At 47.3% G+C, this 27,086-nt stretch overlaps 1 protein-coding gene across 3 annotated transcripts in view; it reads right to left on the reverse strand.

The window, feature by feature from the left end:
• The window catches only part of atp10b (ATPase phospholipid transporting 10B), a 428,434-nt gene that overhangs the window by 15,587 nt on the left and 385,761 nt on the right, over nucleotides 1-27,086 (reverse strand). For all 3 annotated transcript variants that reach the window (XM_038795980.1, XM_038795982.1, XM_038795981.1), the window contains 4 exons: nucleotides 9,376-9,679; nucleotides 7,977-8,053; nucleotides 5,562-5,687; nucleotides 4,244-4,444 (listed from right to left, as the gene is read on the reverse strand). In XM_038795980.1, coding sequence (XP_038651908.1) covers nucleotides 4,244-4,444; nucleotides 5,562-5,687; nucleotides 7,977-8,053; nucleotides 9,376-9,679 — 708 coding nt within the window. The remainder of the gene's footprint in view (nucleotides 1-4,243; nucleotides 4,445-5,561; nucleotides 5,688-7,976; nucleotides 8,054-9,375; nucleotides 9,680-27,086) is intronic.

A 27,086-nucleotide genomic window follows, 5' to 3' on the forward strand; every position in this document is an offset into this window, starting at 1 on the left:
CCCGGGGCCACGTGCGACCAGTGGCCGCCGCGATCTTCTCCGCCCAGGTCCACGTGCGGCCCGTGGGCACTGCCACCTTGCCCTGCCCCCACAACATGCGCACCATGGGCGCCGACATCTTGCCCCGCGCCCGCAACATGCGCTCCATGGATGCCGCCATCTTGCCCTGCCCCTACAACATGCGCTGCATGGGCGCCACCATCTTCTCCCCCACAGATCCTCTGGACGTCGCCATCACTGCCATTTTGTCTCCCCCTCGGGACTGGAATGCTGGACCCGGGTCGCCATCGCTCCTCATCTGACTCCTCGGACGACCACCCGCTGCTTGCCTCTATGACGCTGGACCAGTCCCGTCCTCACAACCTGGCCACCGCTTCAACGACAGTGCTAATCAATGGCCACGCGACCTCCTGCCTACTAGACTCCGGGAGCACCGACAGCTTCATCCACCTGGACACGGTAAGGCACTGCTCCCTCGCGGTCCACCCCGCCAACCAACGGATCTCCCTGGTCTCTGGATCCCACTCTGTCCCGATCCGAGGTTTCTGTGTGGTCAATCTCACTGTCCAAGGTGTAGAATTCAGCGGTTCCCGCCTGTACATTCTCCCCAATCTCTGTGCTACACTATTACTGGGCCTGGATTTTCAATGTAACCTCCAAATTCTCACCCTCAAATTCGGCGGGCCCCTACCCCCACTCACCGTTTGCGGCCTCACGACCCTCAAGGTTGACCCTCCCTCCCTCTTTGCCAATCTAACTGTGGATTGCAAGCCCATCGCCACCAGGAGCAGACGGTACAGCGCCCAGGACAAGGCCTTCATCAGGTTCGAGGTCCAGCAGTTGCTTTGGGAGGGTGTTATCGAGGCCAGCAATAGCCCCTGGAGAGCCCAAGTAGTAGTGGTTAAAACTGGGGAGAAACACAGGATGGTCGTGGACTACAGCCAGACCATCAATCAGTACACGCAGCTCGGCGCGTACCCCCTCCCTCGCATATCTAATATGGTCAATCAGATTGCACAGTACCGGGTCTTCTCAACGATTGACCTTAAATCCGCCTACCACCAGCTCCCCATCCGCAAATTGGACTGTCCATACACTGCCTTTGAGGCGGACGGTCGCCTCTATCAATTTCTTAGGGTTCCCTTCGGCGTCACTAACGGGATCTCGGTATTCCAAAGAGAAATGGACTGGATGGTTGACCGGTACGGACTGCGGGCCACGTTTCCGTACCTGGACAACATCACCATCTGCAGCCATGACCAGCAGGACCACGACGCCAACCTTGCCAAATTTCTCCACACCGCATCTCTTCTCAACCTCACCTACAACAAGGAGAAGTGCGTGTTCAGCACCATCCGCTTAGCCATCCTCGGCTGCGTAATCCAAAACGGACTCCTGGGGCCCAATCCCGACCGCATGTACCCCCTCATGGAGCTCCCCCTCCCCCACTGCCCCAAGGCCCTCAAACGCTGCCTTGGGTTCTTCTCCTACTACGCCCAGTGGGTCCCAAACTACGCAGACAAGGCCCTCCCACTTATACAGTCCACTCAATTTCCCCTCACGGCCGAGGCACAACATGCCTTCGCTCGTATTAGATCAGACATAGCCAAGGCCGGGATGCATGCAGTAGATGAGACACTGCCCTTTCAAGTAGAGAGCGACGCTTCAGATGTCGCCCTTGCTGCCACTCTAAACCAGGCAGGCAGACCCGTGGCATTCTTTTCCCGCACCCTCCATGCCTCTGAAGTTCGACATTCGTCCGTTGAAAAGGAGGCCCAGGCAATCATTGAAGCGATGCGGCATTGGAGGCATTACCTGGCCGGCAGGAGATTCACTCTCCTCACTGACCAACGGTCGGTAGCCTTCATGTTCAACAACACGCAGCGGGGCAAGATCAAAAATGTTAAAATCTTGCGGTGGAGAATCGAGCTCTCCACCTATAATTACGAGATCTTGTATCGCCCCGGCAAGCTCAACGAGCCCCCAGACGCCCTTTCTCGAGGTACATGTGCCAGCGCACAAGTAGACCAGCTTCGTGCCCTGCACGACAGCCTTTGTCACCCGGGGGTCACTCGGTTGTATCATCTCGTCAAAGCCCGCAATCTGCCCTACTCCGCCGAGGAAGTACGGACAGTCACCAGAGACTGCCAGGTCTGTGCGGAGTGCAAGCCGCACTTCTCCAGGCAAGACCGCGCGCGCCTGGTGAAAGCGTCCCGCCCCTTTGAACGCCTCAGCGTGGATTTCAAAGGGCCCCTCCCCTCTACCGACTGCAACACATATTTTTAAAAAAACTTTTAAAAAATATAAATTTAGAGTACCCAATTATTTTTTCCAATTAAGGGGCAATTTAGTGTGGCCAATCCACCTATCCTGCACATCTTTTGGGTTATGGGGTCGAAACCCACACAGACACGGGAAGAATGTGCAAACTCCACACGGACAGTGAACCAGGGCTGGGATTCGAACCCGGGTCCTCAGCCCCGTAGGTAACAATGCTAACCACTGTGCCACCGTGCTGACCACAACACATATATCCTCAGTGTGGTCGATGAATTCTCCTGGTTCCCCTTCGCCATCCCATGCACGGATATGACGTCTGCCACCGTCATCAAAGGCCCTCAACTCCATATTCGCTCTGTTCGGTTTCCCCGACTACATCCACAGCGACAGGGGATCCTCATTCATAAGTGATGAGCTGCGTCATTTCCTGCTCAGCAGGGGTATCGCCTCCAGCAGGACGACCAGCTACAACCCCCGGGGAAACGGGCAGGTAGAGAGGGAGAACGGGATGGTTTGCAGGGCCGTCCAGCTGGCCCTACGGTCCAGAAACATGCCAGCCGCTCGCTGGCAGCAGGTCCTCCCGGATGCACTGCACTCCATCCGGTCTCTACTGTGCACTGCCATGAATAACACACCCCATGAACGTGTTTTTACCTTCCCCAGGAAGTCCACATCTGAGGCGTCGCTCCCGACTTGGCTCGCAGCTCCAGGACCGGTTCTACTACGTAGGCATGTCCGACTCCACAAGGCGGACCCCTTGGTGGACAGGGTACGCCTGCTCCACGCCAACCCCCAGTATGCCTACGTGGAGTTGCCCAACGGCCGCCAGGATACGGTCTCACTCAGGGACCTGGCTCCCTCGGGTTCCACTCCCACACACTTCCCCACCCACGGCCCAACCTCCCCTCCCCCGTGCTCCCAACATTAGCCGCACCAGGTCCATCCCTCCTTCCACTGCCCACGCTAGAGGACGAGGAAGATTTCGGCACGCTCCCGGAGTCATACAACTACTGGCCAGAACGCTGACACCGCCAGTACCGACATCGCCACCACCGTTACGTCGCTCCCAGTGAACCATAAAACCACCAGACAGGCTTAACCTCTGATGGGCACCAGACTACAAGATGGACACATATATTTTTTTCCCTCCCCTCTGTAAATAACTCACAATTCTGTATATAGTTCCACGCCACCCCCGCCGGACTCATTTTTAACAGGGGGTGAATGTGGTGATCCACTGTGTTAACTGTGTGCACCTCTATGGTATGTACAGTAGGGGATGTACAGTAGTTCCTATACTACAGGTTCGCCAGTAGCCCCTGCCAGCTAGCTCCGCCCACAAGGAGCCGTATAATTATGTATGACTCCTCCTGATCAGCCATTCTACCAGCTGCAGTCGGAGGCCACGCATCTGACTGTAATAAAGCCTCTATTGTACCAATCCGAGTCTTTGTACAATTGATAGTGCATCAGTCCACATTCCATGAACAAAAATAAAATCAGAGCAAAATTTAAATGAGGCCCAAGCGTTAATATACCCCAGGCCTAAATTCTGGAGCAGTTGGTGAGTTTCTAATTCACACCATCACTCACTCGTCCAAAATAGGCCCAGAGTTAAAATTGGATCAGAATCTTTTGCTTACTATGTTAACAGCTTGCAATATCTCTGCTTCCTTCTCTTCAAAAATGCATGCAGGAGTATGTATGTTAAACTTTGTTTTTGACCTTGTTTCCAAAGTACTGCTAGTTTTTTTTTAATGCACAGCAGTAGGGATAGTTTATTTGTTAAAATAATTTGACTATAATTCTGCCGGTCTTTTATTCTTTTACAGTTGGAACATTACAAAACAATGTTCAGGACTCAAATCTGATGAAATAGGTCATTGCATGAGCCTCAAGAGCAGATTGATCTGACAGATGTTTACTTGTATATTAGGCAATAAACTGCAAATGTTAAAATTACCGCAGACTGCTGACCACTTCTATATAGATTGGGGAGCTTCAAAAGCATTTCCGCAGAAACATCTCTGTCCAATATTCCGCACATTAATGGAGGAAGGGAGGTGAAGAAAAGGTTGAAGAAAATCATCAACCAGTAGTCAATCATTGTTGACCCAGAAAATCCACAGAAAAACTGATACCAGAATAGTAGATTCACGTAGGCCTGTGGAAGAAGATATGGAAAACAGGTTCAGAATGCAAACATGCCTGAGAAGACGGCTCAAAACTATTCAAGATTCAAAATATAATTTTATAGGAAATAGGGAAAGCGAAAAATGATGATGTTACTGCTCAGTGAGAGATGATAGGATTTGAAATAGAATATTGCCTCATTTTAGTGCATTAAATCACAGAATCAAAGGCTCCATCAAGATATGCTACGAGATAGATGCAAAGTGAAGTCTTCATTATTCTGTACTGACAGCATCCCTTCCATTCAAGCTCCATACACTTGGTGTGTCACTCTACCATTTCCATTGCTCACATCAGCATCAAGATTGGAAAATTGTTCCAGCAGTTCCCAGACTCAGTCTCATTCTAAATAGCTTCAGAGTTGTCTTGGATTATAGCTAGCCATAATATTACATGTATCAATTTAACCTTGTGTATCAGATGAGGGAAAATTTTGTGGAAATGGCTGCCACAGGGTATGGGTTCTCCAGTCCCCCAGCTGCACGTTTCTCAGCGGTGCGCTGTTCGCTGGCAGCAGGATTCTCTACTCCTGTCACTTCCCATCAAAGCCATTCCACGCCGTTGGGAAACCCACGGGCAGGAAGTGCACCGCTGGCGGGAACAGAGAACCCCAACGGCTGGAGAATTCCGGCCTGGATTTATTTTTTGGATAATGTTGGGATATGGAATGATGGCATCGACAAGTTCCTGAAGTCGTCTTGTCTGTTCTAATACTGGTTGTAAAGCCACAATTTTACACAGATAAGGGTTTAAATATACTGAAACCATTGTGCAAATAATCCCGTGCCGCATTGCCTCATTGAAGTACTTCAACTGTCCAAAAGGTGATTTTGAAATTCAACCCAATTTTTCCCAATTTGAAAATGAAAATACTGTATAAAGTTTGATTCTCAGATGGATTTACAAAATTTAGGATTTGAGTCTACCACAACAGACATGATAGGATCTGAAGTGGAAAATGTGCATGTTCCGATTAATGATGCCAACAGCCTAAAGATAAGTCTTAGTATAGAATACAAAAACTCTGAGTGGGCCCCAGCCAGGTAAGTCAAGCACCTTTACAGCAAAAATTAATTTTATCCACTTACCACATTCTTATAAAAAAAATAAATTATCATGTTGGCCAATCGAGTGTAGCACCAGTGACCATGTACCAGTAGCAGCTTTTTTAGGTCTTTGAAATGAGAGATTGCAAAATCGCTGGCCATCACAGCCTACCAACAGAATACAAGTTGAAACTTCAGAATTGATTAGATACAATACAGAATTGCATAGCAGACACAGAAGAAAGATTCATGACAACCAATCTTTGCCAGAATATACGCTCCACTGGAGCTTCCTCCCATCCTTCTTCATTAACTCCACCAACAGATCTCTCTATTCTCTTCTCCCTCATATACTTATCTAACCACCCCTTAAATGCATTATGTATTCACCTCAGCCACTCTGTGTAATAGTGGGTTTCACAATCTCACCATTCTCCGAGTGAAGAAGCTTCTTCTGAATTTCCTATTTGATTTCTTGGCGACTATCTTATTTAGACCATCTCTAGTTTTGCTCTTCATCGCAAGTGCTCTATCTGCTCTATCAAAACTTTTCAAAATTTTAAAGGTCTCTATTTGGCCACCAGTCAGCATTCACTTTTCAAGAGAAAAGAGGGACATGTTTCATCCTTTCCCCATTGGTATAACGGGTGCGATTCAACCACCAAGCTGTGCCCGACGAGGATCTGGGCACGTCAGGTAAATAGCAGGAAAGGCCAAACATTGAGATTCGTGCCAGGTGCAAATCAGTTTGCAATTCACCCGGCATCGCTCCCGATTCCGAGTTCCGCATCTTGCCCACAGATGCCGAGAATATTAACAACCCTCATTTGCATTCATTTCAATCTCATTAGTGAGATTGCAGTTGAATGCAGCGGCCTCATGCGAATTACCCGATTCGCCAGCGAGAAATCACACGGTCATCATTTGCAAAAACGTGAAGCTGGTGCAATGGCTGCTGGCGAGTAGCCATTTCCATTTTCCAATATGCAGCTCAAGGGCACTGGAGCTGCTGCCCCAGTGCTTCGGGGGAGGGGGGAGTTGTTGGTGGGAACCCTCCCCAGAGGGGTTGGGCTTGGTCGGGGGGGAGGGACATGAGGGGCTTTGTGTTTGTGAGGCCTGCAAGTCATTTTTAAATATTGTGGAGGCCCATAACAAGGGCAACCACAGCTGCAGCCTGTCAGTTCCACCAGACACTTCCAGGGCAGAGCCCTGCTGAGGCCTCAATGCTGAAAGTCAATTTCACTCCCTTTGACTGTGAGCAGCCTCTAGCTGCACAGCTGAAGGCTATTGCAAATGACAAATTATTCTTGTTCATTGTGATGGCACTTCACACTCCTCAACTCTCAAGTGGCTACTCTGGGTACATGTTCTCTGTCTCAGAGGATGATTGGTGCAGAGCAACTCAAGGAAACGTTGAAGCCTCAACACTGTGCCTGAACTCCAGGGATGTCAGAACCATTGAGGCAGCTGCTAACAAGAAAACACTAAATGTAGGTATTCAGCCCTTGGAATTCTCTCACGGCCAGAGGGTATTCGAGGGTCCCGGGATGGGAGCTCTCATGGATTCTCACTCTCTCTCCTCCTCCAATTCCTTCCATATTAAAAAATGTTTCCTGGTGTAGCTACCACAGAGGCTGTCCTTGCGCTGCTGGCGGCAGCTGAGGCAGGCAGACACCGGAGAAGGCGGCAGCAGCGACAACGCAGGCTGGAGGCAGCACCCCATCTGCAAGGGGTCACCTCACTCATTGAAAGCCCGGCTGCCTATCTGGACAGGAAAGAACCTAGAGGGAGAGGCCAACGATGGATCAAGTTGCACAGGCATCGATGGTTTTTCAATGAGATGATGGACAGCATGTGCCGCAGGAGGCTCCATCTCAACAAAGAGCCAGCGTGGCACCTGTGCCACGTCCTCAAGGACATGGCATCCCATGGAGGAGAAGGACACCTGTTCCCAGTGGCTGTGAAGGTCACTGCAGCACTCAACAGTTATGCAACTGGCTCATTCCAGCGGGAACCTTTTTCAGTGTCAGGATCTGACTGAAACCCGGAGCATAGTTCTTCAGCTGCAAAACCGAGATTTTATTTAGAGCCTCTGTGAAAGAAACTTCAGGGGCGTGTTTCACGTTGTCACTATGGCGGGGCAGGGCCTGAGAGAGGTCAGCCGCAGGGCACCCCATCAGCACCGAGAATAATGTGATGGGGGGGGGGGGGGGGCTCGTGAAGTACAATAAATATATTTGAATGTATTTAACGCGCCTGAACCTCGTTACGTCACTGGTGAGGGACGTGGAAAATGGGATATTGCAACCTCACCGGTGAAAATCATGTTTTTCGATTCTCAAGGGATTTTCACCTACGTCGCCGTTCTCACTGATGGTTGACACAGGCTGAAAATCGCCCCAGTCTTACAGAATTATGCATTCTTTATTAGACTAGCACAGGAGGGAAGCACTGTACCTGCATTCCTTCTTGACCAAAGATTCCAATTCCCACATCAGCAGCCTGGATCATGCTTACATCATTGGCCCCATCACCTGCAAGATGAAGTACATGATTGAACTGGTATATCAGTCATATATACACAGATTGATCGCAAAACCATGTTTGTTGTCGTCCTATGTTCCAAGGTGGCGAAATACCGTTGACTACCCCGCTGACTCCCCCACTATCAACACCATGGGCATTAGCATTGATCAGAAACTGAACTGGACTAACCACATAAATAATGTAGCTGTAAGAGCAGGTCACAGGCTTGGTGATCGAAGAGGAGTAACTCACCTCCTGACTCCCCAAAGCCTGTCCGCCATCTATAGGGCACAAGTCAGGAGTATAATGGAATATTCTCCACTTGGCTGATTGCAACTCCAACAACCCACAAGGAGCTCAACGCAATTCAGGACAAAGCAGCCCACTTGATTGGCACCCCATCCACAAACATTCACTCCCTCCACCATGGATGGAGTGGCAGCTGTGTATACCATCCTGCAGATGTACTGCAGGAACTCAGCAAGGCCGAGGCAGCACCTTCCAAAGCCACAGCGACTAAAAGAACAAGGGCAGCAGACACATGGAAACACCACCACCTGGGAGTTTCCCTCCACGCCACTCACAATCCTGACTTGGAAATATATCGCCGTTCCTTGACTGTCGCTGGGTCAAACCCTGGAACTCCCTCCCTAACAGCACAGTGGGCATTGTGACACCGCATGGACTGCAGCAGTTCAAGAAGGCAGCTCACCACCACCTTCTTAAGGACAATTGGGGATGGGCAATAACAGCTGGTCTAGCCAGCGACATCCACATCCCTTGAATGAATTTTCAAAAACTCTCAGTTCTTCCACTCACAGTAAAGAATCACAGGCCTATGATTAGACAAAGCTCCTATAAGAGAGATTTTACAGTGCATTGAGTTTTTGGCAGGTAAACACTATTTAGTAAATTACAAGGGCCTGCCATGGTACAGCAAGCATAGAATTTCAAGATGACATGAATAAAATATTATTATTCACTAGTTCTGCACATTGAGGCCCCACAAACAGCAGATGTGATGAATAACTATTTGATCTGTTTTTCGGTGATGCAGGGAAGAATATTGGACCTGGACACCAGAGGAACTCTCTTATCTTCAAATGGTGCAGTAGGATCTTTTAATTCCACCTGAATAGACAGATGGGTTGAATACCTTCCCAAGAAACATTGATCCCGATTTTGCTGCAGTAATAACGGTGAGGCTGTCAATGGTGAAACTGGACAGCAACTGTTGGTATCTAAAGTAGACTCTAATTGCATTAAGGGAAGCATAAATCTCAAACAACCATTAAGAGTAAGAAACCAGGTATTTAAGTAGGATGCATACCGATTGCTAATGTCATGACCTTTAGATGGTCTCGGACTAGCTTGACTACCATGCTTTTCTGCAGTGGAGTGGAACGGCAGCACAGCACAGACTGGCAACATTTTGCAAGTTCCAGGAACTTCTTCTGCAGGTTTCCATTGACGATCGCTCTCAAAGTCTTTCCATCAATCACTAGACCAAAGCTGGGTTTGGATCCAGAGGAAACAGGGGCAAAGTCCGTTGGTAATTTGGATGTTGTACAATTTACTTCTTTACAGATTCTGATTTCATCCAAGATGCAATCCAGCAATGATTCACAGGTCTCCTGTTCAATGAAAACAAAGTTTATTTTTTTTAAATTATAGATTAGAAAATAGAATATTTATTTCAATGACCTGGTCCCAGGAGTCACTTCAGTCGTAAGGAAAATGATTATAGCTGATTAAATGTCACCACAGTCCCAGAGGCTGCTCTCCCCTTTGAGAGAGAGTTTACTGGTGTTGATTTAACCTGAGGATCACTATTTCGCAGGCGAGGGGCAAGGTTGAGCCTTCAGAAATAACTTCAGCCCATATGGGAATTGAACCCGTGCTGTTGGCATCACTCCGCATCATGAACCAGTCAAACAGCCAATTGAGCTAACCATCCAGCATCGCTGTGGACCTGCACACAGCAACAAGCTTCATGTTTAGCTCCTGCTCTCTTCTAGTAAAACATTCAACAACCTGACAGGACAGGCAAGGTAACACATGCCCTTTCCTTCCTTGGGATCCCATAGCAGCACTACACTGTTCAGTCTCAAAGACTAACAACTGCACAAGCACCCCTCCAACATGTACTTTTGTTGAGGGAAGGTAATAACTCAGCAGTTCACAGCATGCATACCCAATTCATGTAATGGTAATTGTATTTCAACAGGATGGTACCACCACTTTATCTGTCCCATGTCACCTGTCGCGCAGGATTTGATTCCTGTTCACCGTCTATTTCGTACAATTATGCTGCAGCAAATGACATCCCCAACCTCTCCTCCACAAACAACAAGCCATGTAACTCATGGGGAGGGACTCTGCTCTTGCTATTGGTGATGGAGTGTCCAGAGGCCTAATGATGGTGCCAGGTTAGTGTTGAAGTACAATTGGTGCAACAGTCCTATAGAGCTGCACACAGCTAAATGCTTCATATTTCGCTCCAGTCCTCTTCCAGTAATACCAATTAGTGATATCCCATATGTCAAGCTCTCATGTTACGAACTGCTTGAAGGAGAGTCACCAGGAAAGGCATGTTTCATTTCCCAGGCAACCATAATATCAGAAGAGTAGATGGTAATGCTTTGAAATTTGTTGCATTAAAAAAAAAGTGAATTCTTGTTGTACTTTGTTATTCAAAAGATTATTTTTTTCCCTACAATAGAGTACAACTTCTTGATGCTGGTTTATTAAGTCAGGTGATTTTTATGACATGGTGACATTAGGGCAAAGATGTGTTGTCATGGTCGAGGATGGATCCTAGATTGAAGAATTGGTACTTTACTTGAAGGCGGGAGAGGAAGACTTACCAGAGTGGTAATAAAAGCTTAGATCAAAGAAAAGATGTCAGTAACTGGTTGGATTCTAATGTCCCGTCAGTCACGGAGGAATGCCTTGTGCCAGTCATCGCATTGTGCTCATCCAAGTACTTCTGCCTACGGAATTGCTTGGACCCTTCCCCAGGCCTTTTATGTCAAGTGTTCTTGTGTTCAAGTGTTGCTGATGACTATTGTTAGAGTCTTCTAAGGTAAGGTTTAACATCCACTTCATTCAAAATATTACAAAGAATAATTAGGACTCGAATGAGGCTTCATCCTTGCCACAAAGCTGTAAGAGTACATGATCATGATAGTCATATGATCTTACATCACTTTGCCAAGGTGATGGGAACAGTATTATTTACATCTTCACTTCCTTTTATGCTACATCTCTCCCAAAGTCCCTGTCTTCATCGCTGATTCAAAGAAATAACGGCTATGGTGGTTTCATCCGTCTAACCAGCCATTTTTTCTGCTCTCTAGGAGATTGAGAATTGGAGCTCTCCCTGCTTTCTCTCAACTTCTGTTGGGCAGGATGATAATTGTCAGAAGATGCCAGCTCTCCACGCAGGCCATCTTCTTGGTCTGAAGAACTGGTCAACTTCGTAGAAGGTTAAATAAAAGCAAAATAATACCAGAAATCTTAAACAAAAACAGAAAATGCTGGAAAAACTCAAACTGGTCTGGCAGCATCTGTGAAGAGAGCTCACATTAGCGTTCTTTCTCTCTCCACAGACACTGCCAGACCTGTTGAGTTTTTCCAGCATTTTCTGTTTTTGGGTCTATAAGTTACCTCCTGTAGAAACTAATGCATCCCTGTTGCTTCTCACTGTACCATTTTCTGTCTCCATAAGATCAGATTACAGATGACATGCTTTTTCAACATGTTGGTCTTGATGTGCTTGATCACGAATCCAGGCTGGAGATCTGGTAGTTTGTATACTATTTTCCGGTTATAGTGGTTCCACGTACATTTGATCGCAATGGTACTCATCCCCCTTCACCCTCACTGTTGTCGACGGAGGCAAAGACTCCACAAGAGGCTGGGCTCACAGGGTCCAACTGGCTTTATTCCACACTGGTCACAATAATCCCTTCTCTCCCCTCCCCACAGGGTCTCTTTTCCTGAACTGCTTCCAGCTCGGGGTTTATATTCTGTGGGGAGCTCCTCCAATTAGGTGGGAGCTCCGCCCCCCCTAGTCACCTGAGTGGTTCATTCTCAGATGTGTAGGAGGGGAAGCAGATGCTATACAGATCTGTCCCTGTCGGGGGTCGTAACACTCAACCTGTCCAAATCTTCTGCAGTCAGACAAGGCATAAGTGTATGAGGAAGAGTAGGAAGTTGAGTCCTCAGCCTCGTTCCCATTAAAAGCTCCCATGAAGCCGGATCATTCTGGAACAGAGGTTAATTTAGCAGTACCAGGTTAATATCACCTTTTAAAAAAAAATGAAGCCTTAACCCTGCTCCTCTTTTGACTTCACCAATAGTCTGCGCATTTCTCAGTGAGTTGGTTGTGTGGACAAACCCGTAAGATTCAGTGAACTCCCTCATACAAGGTATTACCAGGTCGCGACCCGTGGATACATCACGGGCAGATGTCAGGAAGGTTGCGGCATTCCCCTGTTGGGCCTGATCATAGGGAATGCATCCAATGGTTGGTGCCAGCATTTGTATTGAGAATGGCAGCCGCTGCTGTCTTTTAAATGCAATGGAAATGAGGCTATGTGAAGTCTTGCAAACGGAAGCGGCAGCAGTGAGCAGGTCACGTGCCTTGCTCATATACTTGACCTTTGCACCTTTATGGACATACTTTCGGCGTCAAATCACAGAGGAGGGCTTCTTCCATTTTCTAGCTGTGGCAAGCAAGGCAGGAGGACTTACAAATAAGAGATGGGCAGAGAGACAAATAGGCAGTGCATCTACTGGACAGGATCTCACATCTGAATCTGCTGGAGTGGACAGCACAGGAGAGTCCAGGGCATGACAGAGCAGAGCTAGTGTTAGCGCTGTACAGAGATCATGGGCCTCTGATTAACAGCCTACAAGAAGAAAGTTGGCTCCGGGACAAAGCAGTATAAAGATGATTTCTTTTTTTGTTTATAAATTTAAAGTGCCCAATTATTTTTTTTCCAATTAAGAGGCAATTTAGCGTGGCCAATCCACCTAGCCTGCACATCTTTGGGTTGTGGGAGTGAAACCCACGCAGACATGGGGAGAATGTGCAAACTCCACATGGACAGTGACCCAGGGCCGGGATTTGAACCCAGGTCCACTGCGCTGCAGTCGCAGTGCTAACCACTGCGACACATGCCGCAATTAAAGATGATTCCTTGACATATGGTTTTGTCAATTGTGCCAATGCAAATAAGGATGCAAAGCCCATGCGTGTTAATTGAAGGAAATGAGAGGAGCAATTTCAGATTTTGAAAAGAACTGGTGGGTGAAAAATTCCTTTTGAGGTTAAGACCCAAGAGTCCGTTATTGACTTACAGCTGACTCCAAATGAAAACCTACACTGCTGAGTCTGACCTGTGACAGCACATGAGGCTGCCAGCATTCTGGTGCAGCATCTCCCAGGAGTATTCAGTGCTGAGTAAAACAAGAATTTGGTGCTATTGCCCCTTCATAATGACCTACATGTGTGACGTTGCATTTTCCATTCTCAAAAAGATGAAGATGTTACAAACAAACTGGCTGAAGTCTGCATATGATATGTGCATTGCCCTCTCCTCCTGTGAACCTGATTGGAGTGAGATCGTGAAGCCCAAGCAGGTTCCCCTTTCGCAATAAAGGAAAGTGAACGTGGCATGTGTCGCAAAGGTTGGCCAGCGTGGGCTGTGGATGCTGACTGGCGTGGATCCCGAAGGTTGGCTGGCATGGGCCGCGAAGATCGACCAGCCAGCATGGGTCACAAAGGTCTGCCAGTTGGCAAAAGTGGATCCTGGGACAAAAAGTTTGAAAATCACTGATCTAATGGGTTCATCAGCAAACTGTGGGCCGTGTCTGAAACAACAAGATCTAGAATCTCATGTATGGCAAAAATATCTTTCAATGACAGCCTCAGACGTATGGCCATGTAGAAATTTTACCTCTATCCATCTTGAACAGTAGTCAACCACGATCAAAACAGCTTTCCCTCTGAGCTCAGAAAGAACTATCAAGGTCTGGTTGGAAATGAGGATGTCATCAGTGGTTCCCTCTGCTCCTGTCGATGAATAGCGCGGGTGATGCAATTGGACATCTCCTCTTCTCATGAACTGGAGAATCGTGGCTACCAGACAGAACTTCTTGCTCTGCACGGCACTTTGCGATACTCAAGTGCCCTTGCTGCAACCTCTGACAGATAATGAATCATAGGACTCTAGGTACAACTCAGTCTTTCATCATAAATCAGCATGTCATCCATCACACTGAGGGGTCTTCTTTCCTCAAAATATTGGCTCAGAGTAGGATTTTGAGTTGTGTATTCTGGGCATCCTCTGATGCAGTATCCATGGATTTGAGCACATTCATCTACTGACATTTATGCATTTCTGATCTCATTTAAGTTAGTGTTGCAACTGGTAGACATTTGGTCATTAATTAAATAAATGTATCCACATCTTCAAGAAATTTTATATCTCCTTACTTTTGCCTCACTCATGGAATAAGGGGTATTCACTAAAGTCTGGTTTTTTCCTTCCACGTACTCAGTTATAACATCAAATCTCATCAATCTCATCCAAACTCTTTGCACCGTTGGCAACATCTTTGCTAATTCCTTTGCCTTCAACAGAGTAATCAAAGATTTGTGGTCAATCTCAATTGTGAATTGAAGATGCAGGGCATGGTCTGCAAATGTTTCACAAGCCCAGGTAGCAGTCAAGGCTTCTTTTTCAATAACTTTCTCGATTTAATTCACCTTTCAAGTTGCCACACTTGAAATGGTTCAGGACATCTGCTCTGGGCTGAAAGAAATCTGCAGTGGGAAGGGCAGGGTCCAGTTGTCGTGGTTCGTGTAGGTACTGATGACATAGGTAGAACCAGGAAAGAGGTTCTGCATCGAGTTTGAACAGCTAGGCAGTAAATTAAACAAGAGAACCTCCAAGGTTAAAATCTCTGGATTCCCTCAGCCACATGCGAATTGGTATAGGGTACATAAAATTTGAGAGAGGAACATGTGGTTCGAAAATTGGTGTGGGAGAAGTGGGTTGGTATCAGTACTGGCTGTTGGGACGACCTCCATCTGAATGCGCTGGGACCAGTATTCTTGCAAACCCCATAACTAGGGAAGTAGAGATTACTTTAAATATAAATAGGGGGGGGGGGGGGGGGGGGGGATATGTAGTCTTACAAAGTAACAGGATATAACAGCATTACAAGGCAGCTCTTTAGGTAATGATACCCAGAGTGTGACAGGAAGGGACAGAATGTGAAAACATTTTAAAGAAGCAAAATAAGGTCAAAAAGGGGAAAATGGTAACAAGGCAAAATTAATGGTTCTTAACTTAAACACATGTAGCATTCGGCACAAAATAAGTCAATTAGCGGCACAAATTGACATTAAATGGGTATAATCTTTTTTTTTCTTTTTTTCATAAATTTAAAGAGCCCAGTTCTTTTTTTTCCTGTTAAGGGGCAATTTAGGGTGGCCAATCGACCTATCCTGCACATCTTTGGGTTGTGGGGTTGGGACCCACGCATACACGGGAAGAATGTGCAAACTCCATCGAACCCGGGTCCTCAGCACCATGAGGCAGCAGTGCTAAGCACTGTGCCACCGATCTGTCCTTAATGGGTATAATTTTATAGCCATTGCAGAGATGTAGTTAGGAGATCAAAACTAGGAATGAAATATTCAGGGGGAAGGACAGACAGGAAGGAAAGAGTGGTGGGGTAGCTTTGTTAGTACAAAATGAAATAAGTACAATAGCAAGAAATGATCTTCCATCGAAAGAAATAGAACCAGATGGGTAGAGGTAGGAAATAACAAGAGGAATAAGACACTGGTCAGAGTAGTCTGTACGCTGCATAACAGTAGCTATGCTGTAGGATGGAGAATAAATAAGGAGATAATGAGGGCACGTAAAAAAGGCAGTACTTCAATAATGGGTGACTTTAATCTTCATGTAGATTGTGAGAATCAAATTGGCAGAGGTAGCAATGAGAAAGAATTCATAGAGTGTATTGGGGAAAGTTTCCTAGAGGAATATGTTGTGGACCAACCAGGTATCAGGCTATTTTGGATGTGGCAATGTGTAATGAGGCAGGTTTAATAAACAATCTCAGAGTAAAAGATCCCTGAGGAAGCACTGACAATCAACAGAGATAGCAAAAGTGGTTTGAGGCAAGTTGGAACAAGGTAACTTAGAATGAAGCAGCATTCCACAGAAACTGCCGGAAAAGGCAGAACAATGTGCAGGGATAGAAAGCAAGTCCCTGAAACTGAAGAGGAAAGTTGCAGCAACAAGGGAGCGGGACAGAAACAAGTTCCAAGTCGGGATTCTGGCCTAAGGTACAAAGAACAGGAATCTGGAAAAAGGTAAAATTGAGAGTGAGGAGCAGAGAGGCTCCCAATCAAAGACAGGGCTGCAAGGTGCAGACTTGGGCACCCCAGTTTTCGAGAAGCCAGAGATCCAAGATGACCAGAAGGTTGGTGACTCCTTACTACAGGTCTGTGCAGCAGTGGTGTTCTGCTGGCAGTTGGGTATCTGAGGCTGTGCGTGGAAGGTGAAGCTTGAATGCATGTGGGTCCGTGATGTTCCGACGAAGGGTCCATGACTAAAAAAGTTCTCTCTGTTTCTCTTTTGATAGGTGCTGGCAGATCTGCTGAGTTTTTCAGATTCCTCTGTTCTTGTTGGTTCGATTTTGTTATTACTATGCTGTGAAATCAAACTTGATGAATACCCCAGGTCTGATGAATGATGCATCAAACAACCAAATAATGCATACCAATAACTGCAGCCTACTGATATTACAAAGGTCCACTGTGGCTACATGAATTATCCCAGCGCCACAAAAGTGGAGTATGATCACTACCTCTATAGCTAAAGAGATAGCGTTGCAAGCTGATAACTGGCTGCAAGTCAGCATTCAGAACCTTGCAGAGCTCCCCTATTGCATCTTTGGTAAATGTCCTTTCCTTATGTGTATATCACCACCAAGATCCTCTTAGGACTTGCATTCTCTGTAAATCCTTACAGGGAGGGTATTATCTGGCACAGCCTCCAAGTGCTGACTCCAATCTCAGCTACACCTGCTAATCTGCTACTCGGACAGGGAAAAGGTATGTCCAGAAAGAGAATTTCATCTGCCTGCTCTTGAGAAGCCTCGCCAGTCAGCTTGACTCAAAACTATACCAGGTACATTCCGACAAGTAGCAACACTAATTCCTTTAGAGGCTAATATGGTAAGGGCGGCCTAAATCCTTATACTTGTCCTGCACCAGTCAAGTTCCACGTCACCGAGCTTCAAAATTTATTGTAAAAGTCAATTTAACTCCAACAACAGATTCATAATCTGCTGCTGCAGTTCAAAGCTGGAGCTGCAACGTGTCCCGGTATATTTCCCCCATTGGTTTGACATTTACAGAAAACAGGAGCCACAAATTAATCTGTAACACAGAGCAGAAAGAAAGGTTAGGGAAATGCCAAACACTTACTTGCAAATGTCAACAATTTTTAAGTTAGAAATGACTTTTTAAAAAGAACGGCTTGCCAGTTGAGTATGCGTGATAATCTGTCGCCATGTACCTCTTTTAAAGGAAAAGATTTGATGCAACCAAAGATGTCTTCTCTTGATGTTACATCCCACCAACGCCAGAATCCGTTTTCTTTTTTTTAAATTGACATTTTATTGAGGTATTTTTGGTTTTACAACAGTGACAAAATAAACAATATACATAAGTCTATAAACATAGTGCAAAAAGCCCGCTTCCTCTCGTACAGGTCCCACCTTTATTAACCCCCTACTCTAAACTAAACTAATCCGCCCCCCCCCCCCCCCCTTTTGCTGTCGACGAATGGTTGCCACCTCCGGACGAACCCTAACAGTGACCCTCTCAAGGTGAACTTAATGTTCACCAAACAGAGAAAGTTAGCCATGTCAGTAAGCCAGGTCTCCGACTTCAGGGGCTTTGAGTCCCTCCAAGCTAATAATATCCATCTCCGGGCCACCAGGGAAGCAAAGGCCAGAACGTCTGCCTCTTTCGCCTCCTGGATTCCCGGATCTTCCGACACCCCGAAATCACCAGCTCCGGACTCGGAGAACATTACAGCGCAGTACAGGTCCTTCGGCCCTCGATGTTGCGCTGACCTGTGAAACCAATCTAAAGCCCATATACACTATTCGATTCTCGTCGATATATTTATCCAATGACCATTTAAATGCCCTTGTTTTTAACACTGTGGACATGATGTCCGCAAACCCCTGCCAAAATCCCCTGAGCTTTGGGCATGTCCAAAACATGTGGACATGGTTCGCTGGCCCCCCCCGCACACCTTTCACACCTATCTTCGACACCAAAGCACCTGCTCATCAGGGCCACTGTCATGTGAGCTCGGTGAATGACCTTGAATTGTATCAGGCTGAGTCTGGCGCATGTTGTGAACGTGTTGACTCTACTCAACGCATCCGCCCAGAGACCATTCTCTATCTCTCCTCCCAACTCCTCTTCCCATTTGCGCTTTAGCTCCTCAGTCTGTGTGTCCTCTGACCCCATGAGCTCCTTATAGATGTCGGAGACCTTCCCTTCTCCCACCCACATTCTGGAAACTACCCTAGTCTGAATCCTTGGTGGTCGGAGCGGGAAGGTTGAGACCTGTCTACGTAGGAAGTCCCGCACCTGTAGGTATCTAAATTTGTTTCCCCTAGCCAATCCAAATTTCTCCTCCAGTTCCCTCAAGCTAGGAAAGCTCCCCTCTATAAACATATCTCCCATCCTCTCAATCCTGCTCTTGGCCATCTCCGAAACCCCCTGTCCATCCTTCCCAGTGCAAACCGGTGATTACTGCAGATCGGAGACCAAACCGATGGTCCCTCCGTTCCCATATGCTTCCTCCATTGCCCCCAGACTCTTAGGGCTGTCACCACCACGGGGCTGGTGGAGTACCGTGCTGGCGGGAATGGCAGAGGTGCCTTTATCAATGCACCCAAGCTGGTGCCCTTACATGAGGCCACCTCCATATGCTCCCATGCCGACCCTCCCCCCACCACCCACTTCCTGATCATGGCTATATTCGCCGCCCAATAATAGTTACTGAAGTTTAGCAGCGCCAGCCCATCCTCTCCCAGGCTCTGCTTAATCATCCCCTTTTTTATTCGCGGGGTCTTGCCCACCGATACAAAGCCCGTGGAATAAAGATGGGGAGACACTGGAACATAAACAGGAATCTTGTAAGGACCGTCATCTTCACCAGCTAGACCCTCCCAGCTAGTGACAAAGGGAGTGCGTCCCACCTCCGAAAATCGCCCTTCATTTGGTCCACCAGACGGGCCAGATTAAGTTTGTGCAACTATTCCCATTCCCGCGCAATTTGGATGCCTCGAAACATAAATTTGCCCCCTATCACTCTAAACGGCAGTTTCCCCCAGTCGGCACTCCTGCCCCTTGCCTGGACTGCAAACATCTCACTTTTCCCCATATTTAGTTTGTACCCCGAAAACTGGCCAAATTCCCCCAGAATTCTCATGATTTCTTCCATCACCTCTGCTGGGTCCGATACATACAGGAGCAGGTCGTCTGCGTAAAGCGAGACTCTATGTTCCACTCCCCCCCCCCCCCCCCCGGACTAACCCCTTCCAGCCCCTCGAGGCTCTCAGCGCAATTGCCAGCGGCTCGAAAGCTAGCACGGACAACAGTGGGGAGAGCGGGCACCCCTGTCTCATCCCCTGATGTAGCCTAAAATAGTCTGATATCGTCCTATTTGTCCATACGCTCGCCACCAGGAGCCTGATACAGCAACCTGACCCAGTTAATAAAGCCCCGCCGAAATCCGAACCATCCCAGTACCTCCCACAGATAATTCCATTCTACTTGATCAAAAGCCTTCTCTGCATCCATTGCAACCACTACCTCCACTTTCCTTTCTTCTGGGGGCATCATGATCGCATTTAGCAACCTTCTTACATTGGACACCAACTGCCTTCCCTTAACGAACTCCATCTGGTCCTCCCCAATCATGTCTGGAACACAGTCTTCAATCCTAGAGGACAAAACTTTGGCCAGCAGTTTGGCGTCCACATTCAATAAGGATATCGGCCTGTAGGACCCTTATTCAACTTCAGAATCAGCAAGATCATGGCCCGTGACATCGTCGGGGAAGCAACCCTCTCTCCCTTGCCTCATTGAATGTCCTTATCAACAGCGGCTCCAATATCCCAGCAAACATTTTATAGAACTTCGCTTGGTACCCATCCGGCCCCGGGGATTTACCTGATTGCATGATCTTCAGCCCCTCCACTATCTCTTCAATCCCGATCAAGGCCCTTCTACCAGCTCCCCGTCCACCTTCGGGAAATTCAGCCCCCCTAGGCTCCGGTAGGGGTCCGACACATACAGCCTACTATTAAACTCCTCAAATGCCTTGTTCACCCCTGCTGAGTTTCCTACCAGGTTCCTGTCTCCATCATTTACTTTCCCTATCTTACTGTCTGCCTCCCTTTCTAAGTTGCTGTGCAAGCATTCTGCTAGCCTTCTCTCCACGCTCATAAATCGCCCCCCTCGCCTTTCTCAGCTGCTCCACCGCCCTCCCTATGATTAACAAGCTGAACTCCGCATGTAGTCTCCGTCGTTCCCTTAAAAGCCCTGCCTCTGGGGTCTCCGCATACCTGCTGTCGCCCTGTAGTATCTCCTTTACCAGTCGGTCCGTCACTGTCCTGTCTACCTTCACCCTGTGGGCCCGTATCGAGATCAACTCCCCTCTAACCACCACCTTCAATGCCTCCAAGACCCCCGCTGCTGAAATCTCCCCCATGTTACTGATCTCCAGGTAATTCTGAATACATTTCCTCAACTGCCCGCAAACCTCCTCGTCCGCTAAGAGCCCCGCGTCTAACCTCCAGTGCGGGCGCTGATTACTGTCTTTACTAACCTGGAGGTCAATCCCAGTGCGGGGCATGGTCTGAGATTATGATCGCCGAGTACCCCGTGTCCACAACCCCCGTCAGAAGAGCCCTGCTCAAAATAAAGAAATCAATCCGGAGTACACTTTATGCAGGTGTGAGTAGAAGGAGAACTCCTTCACCCTCGGCTGCCCAAACCTCCATGGGTCCACCGCCCCCCCCTCCCAATCCCCCCCCATCTGCTCCATGAGCCCTCTTAGCTCCTTAAACATTGCTGACACCCTGCCCATTTTTGAACTTGACCAGTATAAACCAGGGTCAATAACTGTGTTGAAGTTCCCTCCCATGACCACCTTATGCGAATCCATGTCCGGTATCTTTCCCAGCATCCTCTATATAAACTCCACATCATCCCAGTTTGGCGCATATACATTTACTAGTACCACCTGCACCCCCTCCAATTTCCCACTGACCATAATGTACCTGCCTCCCCCATCCAAAATTACTCTTCCCGCCTCAAACACCATTCACTTGTCGATCAGGATCGCGACCCCTCTCGTCTTCAAGTCCAGTCCCGAGTGAAAAACCTGTCCAACACAACCTTTCTTTCACCTAATCTGATCAGCTACTGATTGCTACACAACACAATGGAGTGTATCCTCAATGTGAAGATGGGACTTCATCACCACAAGGACTGTGCGGGGGTCACTCCTATGGATCTGCATCAGGCAGGTTGGCGAGGATGAGATCTCATATATTTTTCCCTCGGATTGGTTCCCTCACTACCTGCTGCAGGCTCAGTCTGACAGCTTTGTCCTTTCGGACCCGGCCAGCACGGTCAGTAGTGGTGCTACCAAGCCACTCTTGGTTATGGACATTGAAGTTGCCCACCAGAGTACATTCTGTGCCCTTGCACCCTCAGTGCTTCCTCCATGTGGTGCTCAAAAAGGAGGAGTACTGATTCATCAGCTGAGGGTGGCCGGTACGTGGTAATCAGCAGGAGGTTTCCTTGCTCATGTTTAACTGAAGCCATGACAACCCACGGGGTCCAAGGTCGAAGTTGAAGACTCCCAGAGCAACTCCCTCTGACTGTAAAGCACTGTGCCGCCACCTCTTCTAGGCCTGTCCTGCTGGTGGGAGAAGCCATACCCGGGAATGGTGATAGTGGTGTCTGGAACGTTATCTGTAAGGTATGAATCGGTCAGTATGACTATGTCAGGCTATTGCTTGACTAGTCTGTGAGATAGCTCTCCCAATTTTGGCACAAGCCCCCAGATGTTAATAAGGAGGACTTTATAGGGTCCACAGGGCTGGGTTTGTCTGGGGTCGGAGAATCCCCGTGGGGGGGTGTGGCGCAAATCCAGCTCCGTGCTCTGACGGAGGGTGCCATATTCTCCGGCGCCGCGCCGGACGGGGGTCGTTGCAGCAGACCCCCGGCAATTCTCCCGACCCGATGGGCCGAGCGGTCGTCATTTCCTGGTCAATCCCGCCGGCGTGAAATTGACATGGTCCATCATGGCGGGACCTGGCTTGTAGGCCGGCTAGATGAGTCCTCCGGGGTGTGCGGGGGATCCAGCCCCAGGGGCGGGCCCCCAAGGTGGCTTGTGGCTTGGCCCGTGATCCGGGCCCACCAATCTGCGGGTGGACCTGTGCCATAGGGGCACTCTTTCCTTCCGCGCCAGCCTCTGTAGGGTTCCGCCATGGCCAGCGTGGAGAAGAACCAACCTGCGCATGCGCAGGAAACACGCTGGCCGGTCTGCACATGCGCGGAACCACGCCGGCGGTTCTGTGCATTCGCCAACTCGCATCAGCCCTTTGGCGCCGGTTGGCATGGCGCCAACCCCTCCGCCGCTGGCCTAGCCCCCGGACGTGTGGTGGATTCCGAACCTTCCAGTCGGCCCAACGCCAGAGTGGTTCGCACCGCTCTTGCCGTCGGGCTATCTGGCCAGTTGCAGGAGAATTCCACCCAGGATCTATACATATTTGGAAGTGAAAGGACAGACAGCAAGTTTTGTCCGAGGGAGGTCATGTCTCACTAAATTTAATTGAATTTTTCAAGGAGGTGACAAAAAAGATTGATGAGGGAAGGGTTGTGCATGTTATCTCCATGAACTTCAGTAAAACTTTTGGCAAGGTCTCCCATGGCAGGCTGGTGCAAAGGATTAAATCACACAGGGTCAGGAGTGAATTGGCTAGATGGATTCAGAACTCACTTGGCCATAGAAGATAGAGGGTAGCAGTGGAAGGGTGTTTTTCCGAATGGCGGTCTGTAACTAGTGGTGTTCCGCAGGGATCACCACTGGGACCTCTATTCTTTGTAATATATATATAAATGACATGGAAGAAAACGTAGATGATCTGATTAGCAAGTTTGCGGATGATACTAAGATTGCAGGAGTTGTGGATAGTGATGAAGATTGTCAGAGAATACAGCAGGACACAGATAAGTTGTAAGAAATGGCAGATGGAATTTAACTCAGACAAATGCGAGTTGATGCATTTTGGTAGATCCAATTCAAGTGGGAGCTATAAATTAAAACAGAACCATCAGGAGCATTGACACACAGAAAGACTGGGTGTGCTGGTCCACAGATCCTCGATAGTAGCAGACACAAGGGGAAATGGTGGTAAAAGAAAGCATAAGGCATGCTTGCCTTCATCGGACGGGGCATCGAGTATGAAAGTTCGCAAATTATGTAGTTATTTAGAACATTGGTTAGGCCACATTTGGAATACTGTGTCCAATTCTGGTCACCCAGAAAGATGTGGAGGCTTTGGAGAGAGTACAGTAAAGGTTTACCAGGATATTAATAATAATAATAATAATAATAATCACTTATTGTCACAAGTAGGCTTCAATGAAGTTACTGTGAAACGCCCGTAGTCACCATATTCCAGCGCCTGTTCGGGGAGGCTGGTAGGGGAATTGAACCCGTGCTGCTGGCTTTGTTCTGCATTACAAGCCAGCTGTTTAGCCCACTGCGCAGAACCAGCCCCTATGGTATGGAGGGTATTAGCTATGAGGGAGATTGAATGAACTGGGATTGTTCTCCTGAGAAAGATGGAGGCTGAGGGGCAACCTGATAGAAGTTTATAAAATTATGAGGGGTATAGATAGGGTGAAGAGTTGGAGGCTTTTTCCAGCGACAATTACAAGGGGGCACAAGTTCAAATAGAGGGTGGATAGGTTCAATGGAGATGTGCGGGGGAAGGTTTTTTACACAGAGGGTAGTGGTGGCCTGGAATGCACTGCCAAGTGAGGTGGTTGAGGTAGATACATAGCAACCTTTACGACTTATCTAGAAAGACACATTAACAGGCGGTGTATAGAAGGATACAAGCGTTTGGTCTGGATAGGGTATGTCGTCAGGTCCGAAGGGCCTGTTCCTGTGCTTCACTTTTCTTCGTTCTCAACATCATTAATATTCAACATGCAAAGCAAGCTGATACTATTAACAAGGCTGTGGTAAAATTAATGAAAGAACCCACCATTAAAACTGTAGGAAAGTGAAGCGGGGAGAAACCATTGGGTTCATCCAATAATCAGAATGGGTGTCGAATTCTGACAGAGCAAGTGATCTACCTAGTCTGAACCCGTGTTGCAGTACAGCAGACCCCAGCTATTACTTGTACAAAAAAGCCATTTTATTTTGATTTCAGAGTTCATAGTGCCATAGAACCACGAAAAGCAAAACTAAGTAGAAAGTATTCTTCCTTACTAAATCATGCGTAAATTTGACAAACATTTTCCAACGCTGATCTAATGCAAGTTTAATGTGAAATTAATGCCTTCAGCATAAATCTTTCATTGAAGTCATAACAATAAAGGTTTCATCTCCGTCTACATTTCATTTAGTTTGAAAAATCTAACCAGCTGGAAGACTAGGTTTTCAAAATTAAGATGTCTCAACGAGGGCAGTGTGGTAACAAAGGTATTCTGACCAATCAACTGGTTGGATTCAGGACATGATCAAAGAGGAACTCTGGGAAAAAGTGCCTTCCGTGTCCTGGCCAATATTTGTATCCCTTATCAATACCAACAAAAAGGAAGGACGGTAGAAAGAGGGAAAATCGACCGTGGATATCTAAGGAAATAAGGGAGAGTATCAAATTGAAGGAAATAACATATAAAGTGGCAAAGATTAGGGGGAGACTACAGGACTGGGAAATCTTTAGGGTGCAACAGAAAGCTACTAAAAAAGCTATAAAGAAGAGTAAGATAGATTATGAGAGTAAACTTGCTCTGAATATAAAAACAGATAGTAATAGTTTCTACAAATATATAAAACAAAAAAGAGTGGCTAAGGTAAATATTACTCCTTTAATAATGGGAGATGAGGAAATGGTTGAGGAACTGAACAGGTTTTTTGTGTCGGTCTTCACAGTGGAAGACACAAATAAAATGCCAGTGACTGATGAGGCTATGACAGGTGAGGACATTGCGAGGATTGTTATCACTAAGGAGGTAGTGATGGGCAAGCTAATGGGGCTAAAGGTAGACAAGTCTCCTGGTCCTGATGGAATGCATCCCAGAGTGCTAAAAGAGATGGCTAGGGAAATTGCAAATGCACTAGTGATAATTTACCAAAATTCACTAGACTCTGGGGTGGCCCGGCGGATTGGAAATGAGCAAACGTAACACCACTGTTTAAAAAAGGAGGTAGGCAGAGAGCGGGTAATTATAGGCCAGTGAGCTTAACTCCGGTAGTAGGGAAGATGCTGGAATCTATCATCAAGGAAGAAATAGCGAGGCATCTGGATAGAAATTGTCCCATTGGGCAGACGCAGCATGGGTTCATAAAGGGCAGGCCGTGCCGAATAATTTAGTGGAATTGTTTGAGGACATTACCAGTAATGGGGAGCCAATGGATGTGGTATATCTGGATTCCAGAAAGCCTTTGACAAGGTGCCACACAAAAGGTTTCTGCATAAGATAGGGATGCATGGCATTAAGGGTAAAGTAGTAGCATGGATAGAGGATTGGTTAATTAATAGAAAGCAAAGAGTGGGGATTAATAGGTATTTCTCTGGTTGGCAATCAGTAGCTAGTGGTGTCCCTCAGGGATCAGTGTTGGGCCCACAATTGTTCACAATTTACATAGATGATTTGGAGTTGGGGACCAAGGGCAATGTGTCCAAGTTTGCAGATGACACTAAGATGAGTGGTAAAGCGAAAAGTGCAGAGGATACTGGAAGTCTGCAGAGGGATTTGGATAGGTTAAGTGAATGGGCTAGGGTGTGGCAGATGGAATACAATGTTGACAAATGTGAGGTTATCCATTTTGGTAGGAATAACAGCAAACGGGATTATTATTGAAATGATAAAATGTTAAAGCATGTTGCTGTGCAGAGAGACCTGGGTGTGCTAGTGCATGAGTCGCAAAAAGTTGGTTTACAGATGCAACAGGTGATTAAGGAGGCAAATGGAATTTTGTCCTTCGTTGCTAGAGGGATGGAGTTTAAGACTGGGGAGGTTATGCTGCAATTGTATAAGGTGTTAGTGAGGCCACACCTGGAGTATTGTGTTCAGTTTTGGTTTGAGAAAAGACGTACTGGCACTGGAGGTTGTGCAGAGGGGATTCACTAGGTTAATCCCAGATCTGAAGGGGTTGGATTACGAGGAGAGGTTGAGTAGACTGGGACTGTGCTCGTTGGAATTTAGAAGGATGGGGGGGGGGGGGGGATCTTATAGAAACATATAAAATTATGAAGGGAATAGATAGGATATATGCAGGCAGGTTGTTTCCACTGGCGGGTGAAAGCAGAACTGGGGGCATAGCCTCAAAATAAGGGGAAGTAGATTTAGGACTGAGTTTAGGAGGAACTTCTTTACCCAAAGGGTTGTGAATCTATGGAATTCCTTGCCCAGTGAAGCATTGGAGGCTCCTTCATTAAATGTTTTTAAGATAAAGATAGATAGTTTTTTTGAAGAATAAAGGGATTAAGGGGTATGGTGTTCAGGTCGGAAAGTGGAGCTGAATCCACAAAGATCAGCCATGATCTCACTGAATGGCGGAGCAGGCTCGAGGGGCCAGATGGCCTACTCCTGCTCCTAGTTCTTACGTTCTTATGTTAACTGGACAGGTGAGCCAACGTCAAACTCTGATCATATGCATAGCGTCT

The sequence above is a fragment of the Scyliorhinus canicula genome, chromosome 4 (assembly GCF_902713615.1).
Source record: "Scyliorhinus canicula chromosome 4, sScyCan1.1, whole genome shotgun sequence".
Lineage (NCBI taxonomy): Eukaryota > Metazoa > Chordata > Chondrichthyes > Carcharhiniformes > Scyliorhinidae > Scyliorhinus > Scyliorhinus canicula.